The sequence below is a fragment of the Tasmannia lanceolata genome, unplaced genomic scaffold (assembly GCF_043159265.1).
Source record: "Tasmannia lanceolata isolate RefF3 unplaced genomic scaffold, GAP_Taslan_0.1 ptg000016l, whole genome shotgun sequence".
In the NCBI taxonomy this organism is placed as follows: Eukaryota; Viridiplantae; Streptophyta; class Magnoliopsida; order Canellales; family Winteraceae; genus Tasmannia; species Tasmannia lanceolata.
This window is the reverse complement of record NW_027518693.1, coordinates 6,350,576-6,357,741: the sequence shown is the minus strand read 5'-3', so window position 1 is coordinate 6,357,741 and position 7,166 is coordinate 6,350,576. Positions and strand designations below refer to the sequence as shown.

Here is a 7,166-nt window from a genome sequence, read left to right as displayed (position 1 = left end):
GATTCAATTCTATAATAGAAAACTTAGGGTCGGGCTGGGTCAAGGTGACCCGAGGCATTAACCCAGAACCCAATCCGACTCTGAGTCAGGGCCTAAAAAATGAACCCTGACCCTCCCTCAGGGTTGGAAAACCCAGACCCTGTTCTGGCTCAGGGCGGGTCAGGGCTGAACTTGCACCCCTACCAAAGACTTTAAGCAAAATAGCCACACCTGTACGGGTTTTCCTTCCTCTCTCTTTCTAAATCATCCAAACAACCCTGGAATGGGAAGGCTTTGGGATTCCAACTTATTACATTCCATGTATGCACCCCTCAGCCACGTCATCTTTCCTTATTCGAGTCCCTTTCGATCATCATGCATGTGACATGCATGACATACCGCCATAAATTCGAATTTCAAATTTCGAATTTCAAACGGTTGACGCCAGCTGGAAAGTTTAAAAATGTAAACTGATTTATAATGTTGTCCGTCTCTAACGGCTAATTCCACGACCTTCTTTCTTCTACAAATAAGACCTCCTTCATTCCCCCTGCCCCTCATCCCTATCCTCTGCTTTTTCTCTCGCCAAAGGCGTCTTTGCATACGTCTAAGCGAGCCCTCTCTCTCTCTCTCTCTCTCTCTCTCTCTCTCTCTCTCTCTCTGTGAAACGAAGAAAAAGAAAATGAGAGAGTGCATCTCAATCCACATTGGCCAGGCCGGAATCCAGGTTGGAAATGCCTGTTGGGAGCTTTACTGCCTTGAACATGGCATCCAGGTGAGCAATAAACCTTGGGAAATGATTTCAATACCTTTTAATCCTCCTTTTGTTTTTTCGTTCATTTCATCTCTTGTTAAACTGGTTTTTGAGATATATTCCCTTTGTTTTGTTTTTATTATGGTTTTCATTCTTTCTCCTGAAATGTTTTGATATTCGTAACCCTGGTTTTTGTGGATCCTCTACTGCATCTTTGTTGGGTTTTCATTATTTACTTCGAAATTTCGATCTATCCTGTATCCTAGTAGAAATTTTCAATCTTTTCGCTGATCTGTTTTCGGATATTTTTAACCCTAGTTTTTGATGATCGGCTAATGTATCTTTCTTGGGTTCTCCTTTCTAGGTTTTCAATCTTTTTAGTCTCCCTTTCTTTGACGTTAAATCGGTGTAAAAACAAATTTCAAGGACGTTCATTTTTGTACTTTAAAAATGCGCATTAAATTTGTTTTTGTCCATTTTTACGTAGACATTTTGATTTATCTTGTGGCCTTGTAGGGGTTTTTCATTCTTTTTCCTCACCTGTTTTGATATTTGTGACCCTTGTTTTGATGATCTACCCTTGTATCTTTCTTGGGTTTCCCTCTCTGGGTTTTTGTTCTTTACTCAAAACCTTAATTTTCTTTGTAGCCTGATGGTCAAATGCCCAGTGACAAAACCGTTGGTGGAGGAGATGATGCATTCAACACGTTCTTTAGCGAAACAGGAGCAGGGAAACACGTACCCCGTGCTGTTTTCCTTGATCTTGAACCTACAGTGATAGACGAAGTGAGGACGGGAACATACCGTCAATTGTTCCACCCGGAGCAACTTATCAGCGGCAAAGAAGATGCAGCAAATAACTTTGCCAGAGGCCATTACACAAGTAAAATCTCTAAGCTCTGTTATTAACAAACAAAATCATTAGTTCTGTTCTTGATAAGGCCTCAATTCAAATGCTATTTTGTGTTCTGTGGTTTTTGACAGTTGGTAAAGAGATTGTGGATCTTTGTCTTGACCGCATCCGTAAGCTCGCGGACAACTGTACTGGTTTACAAGGGTTTTTGGTTTTTCATGCTGTTGGTGGTGGAACTGGTTCTGGGCTTGGATCTTTACTGTTGGAAAGATTATCTGTTGATTATGGGAAGAAATCAAAGCTTGGGTTTACTGTTTACCCTTCACCACAAGTCTCAACCTCTGTAGTTGAGCCCTATAACAGTGTCCTATCAACACATTCTCTTTTGGAGCACACAGATGTATCTGTTCTCCTTGACAATGAGGCCATCTATGATATCTGTAGAAGATCATTAGACATTGAAAGGCCTACTTATACTAACCTTAACAGGCTTGTATCACAGGTAATTCAAAGTTTTTAACTATTCCTCAATAGAAATTGTGCATCATATTTGTGTTTTTTTGGGCTGAGTGTTATGTGTTGGGCATTTTGTAGGTTATTTCTTCATTAACAGCATCGTTACGTTTTGATGGTGCCCTCAATGTGGATGTCACTGAGTTTCAGACTAATCTGGTTCCGTACCCACGTATTCACTTCATGCTTTCTTCCTATGCTCCTGTGATATCTGCAGAGAAAGCATACCATGAACAATTGTCAGTTTCAGAAATAACTAACAGTGCATTTGAGCCATCCTCCATGATGGCAAAATGTGATCCTCGCCATGGGAAATACATGGCTTGTTGTTTGATGTATAGAGGTGATGTGGTTCCCAAGGATGTGAATGCCGCAGTGGCGACTATCAAGACGAAGAGGACTATTCAGTTCGTGGACTGGTGCCCGACAGGATTTAAATGTGGAATTAACTATCAGCCACCTACTGTGGTTCCTGGTGGGGATTTGGCTAAAGTTCAGAGGGCTGTTTGTATGATTTCTAACTCGACTAGTGTTGCAGAGGTTTTCTCGAGGATTGATCATAAGTTTGATCTCATGTATGCTAAGCGAGCATTTGTTCACTGGTATGTTGGTGAGGGAATGGAGGAAGGAGAATTTTCTGAAGCTCGGGAGGACTTGGCAGCACTTGAGAAGGATTATGAGGAAGTTGGAGAGGAGTCGGCTGAAGGAGGAGAGGACGATGAAGGCGATGAGTACTAGATGTTCGACATATGGGTGTCTTGTGGTTTCCCTTTTTACTTGGATTCATAACTAATGGATTCCTTGGTCCAGACTAGAAGTGGTAGTGTAGCAGTAGGTTTTTATAGCATATGTAGTAGGTTTACATGTTTTGTTCCCCCGGCATGTTGAACTCTCCTACTTAAATGAATTAAAGTGATGTTTGTTCCTTTAATGATTTTCCAATTATCATTTTGAGCGTAAGTTACATTATATATCACACCCAAGCTTGCTTAATCCTTAGCATTTCTAGACGAAAATGTGCTCTAACATTTTATAAGTCCTTCCAAATGAATAGCACCCCCAGCTTAGCCAGGATACTTAAGTTGGGAGGCAAGCATTTCACTTGATTCAGACACTGGTTTTTTGTGTTTGGCTTAAAGATAAATAATTCATTCATAGCTATCTTTTGATTTCTATGGCTGATTGAAAGCAAGCCTTCTTTTCAACACAAAAAATGCAATCACCCCAGCTTGCGTAATCCATGCACACCCAGGATACTCGAGTTGGGCAAGCATTTCATTCTCTAGATAACAAAAAACGCAATCAACTCAGACACCAGTTTTTGTGTATGTCTTGAATCTAAATAATTCACTCATTAGCTGTCTTTTGATTTCTTCAGAACAAATATCTCATTTTTGCAGGTTTTTCACCTGAAAATCTAAGATATGTAATCAAACTATTACTTGGTGAATTCAGTGGGTAGATAGGAAGGGCAAATCCAACATCTTGAGAATGCTGCAATGGAATTTGTGGGAACTTTAGATAGCCATAGCTCTTCTACTTATTGAACACTTCATTTGTTTGTTGCTTGAGCGTGAATGCTGCAATTGTAGGAAAAATGTGCCCGAGTCCTTAAAAACCAGATCATCATCCTCTGCAAAACACAAAAGGCAATCACTGATTCAGATGCTTGTTTTTTGTTACCTCTTAATTTATTTATTCTTTGTGGGTGCTAACCGATAAATAATGCTTTCACACCTGTCTGTCTTGTGATTTCTATGGCTGATTGTGCAAGATAGGCAGTGCAATCCCAACAAGGGTAAACTTGGACAATGGACTTCAGGTGAAACATGGAAATAGAAACATTAATATGAAGCTGAAAAACAAAAAGATTTGGCTCATGCTCTGGCTCTAAATTTGGCTTGTTATCTGGTTGATCATTATGCCATGTGGAAAACATGGCCATGTTGATCATTAAGAAGAGTGATAGATTCAATGGAGCCCTTGCATAAAGAGCTAAAAAAAGGGCCCTTGATTGGTTCCACGTCATTGAGTGAAACCGTTTAAAATCAGTTGAAAAAGTAAATTCGGTTACAATTAATGACGTGGAACCAATCACAGGCCCTTTTCCAGCTCTTTATGCGAGGGCTCCCTTGCATCTATCATTGCTCTAAAATAAAATAAGTATAATAACAATTCAAAAAATAAAATAAAAATAAAAATGAAGTAAACACAATATTCAATAATAAAATAGTATTTCAATCGTGATGCCATGTCGATCCACCCGCATTAATTCTGACACTCTGAATAGTACATTTGCAAGTGTTGATGTGTGTCGACATGTGTATCAGCATTGACATGTGTGTCTGAAGTAAATTGAAAGTGTCGACCTTATTAGGGAAAGAAGGATGAATGGTAGCAACCTTCTTATGAGATAATTCATTTTGTTATTTTATTTCCATGCTTTATTGAATGATTTGGTTGAGAGAGATGCACACGGTAAACCAAGATTCAGATATTGTTTGAATCTCGCCATAGAAGTAGGTTGACAGAATACTAATACATTCATTTGGCTGAACAACGAAACATCACACAATCAGCCCACCAGGCGTAATTTTTAAAGAAATAATTGCACTTCTACATTGTGTACTTTGTCGAGCACACTTAAGCATTCAAATAAAGGAACACAATCTCAAACCATAAGAGAATAGAATAATCATTCTGATTCTATGCAACTTATACCAGGACATGTGCTCGAGTTGGACATGGACAATAACATGCATGAAAACCATAGGAATACCAACATATTGGTAGCTACATACAACTGCATTATTTACAAATACTATTTAAATTATATTTTAATGTATAAAGTTAGAGTCTGTGTGCCTATTGTAGACAAATGGAAGTATAGTAGAAGTTAATAGATGAGCAAGTAAGATAAGGGAAAATGAGTGAATAAGGTTTTGCTTTGAATTTCCATGTCTCAAAGTGACACATGAAGCAAGAGACATGCCCAAAACAACAATGATTTCTCTCACAGACATGCCCAAAACAAGCATGTGATTGATATCTTAGCATGGAGAATGAGGCCATCTCCACCCAAGGTTAGTGGTCAATTGGAACAATCCTAGTCCTAGCACAGGTTTTCCAAAACTAAGTTTTTTACGTGCTTCAGCTAAAATATGGTGAAAGGCTCCACATATCATACTCCCAATAGAGAATATGATAGTATCCTTCTCTTTTTCAGGAACAATTTTTTAGAAAGAATCTTTTCTTAGTGACTGTCTGATAATGGAGACTATGTCAAAGGCATTTTAAGTTACCCTATTGTGGGAAGTTCATATCTTATACTTTCTTTGCTTCATAGGCTTAAAAATACAAAGTCCATTGAAAGAGAAGGTTAAGATCTATAAGCTAAGTCACTGTAACTATTTAGTTCTTATGAAATCATTACAAGGGTCTAAAGTTCAGGTTTCAAAGTAGCGGGGATTATGTCTCTAACAAAAGGGAACACTACAAGGATTCATAAAAAATCACATAGGATCTTCCTGCAGACAAAGTTATTGACTGTCAAAAATTTTGGTGATCTTTTCTGAGCCAAATTGCACAAATGATCGTCGAGGGAATGATCTGAAATTGGTTTTCGATGGGATGAAGAATTCTGGAAAAAAATTACACAAGGATTTTTCTAGCAGATGTGCATCAGTACATGTAACATAATCATAAACTGATTTTGGGACAAAGTTTGCAAGTTTAAAGGGCTCTTTGGATGCCACAGAGTCGGTCCTTATTTGCAATTTAAATAATTTTAAATTACTCATTTGCAAATGGGACATTAAGGCCTCGTTGGAAGGCACCGCCTATATTGTATTTAAAACTATTACAACCATTATCGATAATGAATATATTTAACTTCGAAACCATTTGCAAATGACAGAACGCAAATAATTTTTAGATGTATTAATAACGGGCCCCAAGCCAACAAACCTCCACAATGATTTCTCTCACAGATCTTCCTTCAGCTTCAATCAGAAGATTGCCATTTGAGGGTGAAGTTGTTCTACCACAATACCGGTTTCAAAATGGAATGAAAAGCTACCTCCCTAATGAAAGAATGCCTCTTACATGTTTGATGTCGCTAAATTCACCAGCAATAGTTTTTTCTGCTTCTTCCCTTTGTTCTTCATTCATAGGAGAGATTCTCCCACCTAAAACACCGGCCACTTAGGCAACAAAAAACCCTTCACAACTTCAAACCATTTTAAATTCCACATTATCGGAAATATGAAAATTGTGTACTTTCACTTGTCCTACAATGCTAGAATTCAGAATGTTTCAAACATTCAGTGAGTACCCAGAAGAACTGGTTGGTATTAAATCAGCCCAAATGAATGAGTTTGAAAATGTGCTCTGACGGTTTTGGCAGCAATTTGATGGAAAAATCCAAACTTAATGTCTTCATAGTTCATCTATATGGTATAGAAATATATCCATTTAAATACCGCGTCATCTACCAAGCAAAAAATTTAGGCCACGTCTGGCAGCCAGGAATTTTTTTTCATGATAAACTAGTGTCTCCAAGTGGTGAGAGAAGGGTAGCGTGGGTGGGAGAATGAGAGATTTTAGAGGGCATGAATGAGTTGAGAGTGAGAAGAGGCTAAAATCAGGAAAAAACTGTTCATGTTTTGCGTGGAGTTGAGATTTTAGAGGGCAGGAATGAGTTGAGAGTGAGAAGTGGCTAAAAAATCAGAAAAAAGTCATTCATGTTTTGAGTGAAGTTTTTGTTTCTAGATTTTCACGCTTTTCTTTCCCTCTCCTTTCTCAGTCAGTCAGTTGACTCAGTTCCTCTAGTATCTATCCCTCTCCCACTGTCCCTCACCATTGGGAAAGCTAATATTCCAGGGAAAAAAAATAATGGTAGCCAAACGTGCCCTTAGTGCACAGCAGATACATCATATTAGTTCAAACTGTTTCCAGATCAAGAAATTTATTGGAAAATTCCATGGTTCTTTAAACAGCACAATTTATTCTTATTCAGAAAGTTTCTGTTGAATGATGAAGGAGGAGAAGAAGCGACCAAACGCTGAA

At 38.4% G+C, this 7,166-nt stretch overlaps 1 protein-coding gene across 1 annotated transcript; it reads left to right on the top strand.

Moving 5' to 3' along the window:
* Nucleotides 1-507: 507 nt before the first annotated feature.
* On the top strand, nt 508-3,026 carry LOC143848774 (tubulin alpha chain-like). Its single transcript, XM_077357822.1, has 4 exons — nt 508-754; nt 1,382-1,616; nt 1,718-2,088; nt 2,181-3,026. Exons 1-4 carry the CDS (start codon nt 662-664, stop codon nt 2,835-2,837), a joined length of 1,356 nt encoding a protein of 451 aa, XP_077213937.1. The 5' UTR covers nt 508-661; the 3' UTR covers nt 2,838-3,026.
* Nucleotides 3,027-7,166: the final 4,140 nt, after the last annotated feature.

Coding starts and splice junctions, on each gene's coding strand:
- LOC143848774 (XM_077357822.1), top strand. CDS start 662: ATGAGAGAGTGCATCTCAATCCACATTGGCCAGGCCGGAATCCAGGTT. Junction 755..1,381: donor GCCTTGAACATGGCATCCAG/GTGAGCAATAAA, acceptor TTTTCTTTGTAG/CCTGATGGTCAAATGCCCAG. Junction 1,617..1,717: donor TGCCAGAGGCCATTACACAA/GTAAAATCTCTA, acceptor GGTTTTTGACAG/TTGGTAAAGAGATTGTGGAT.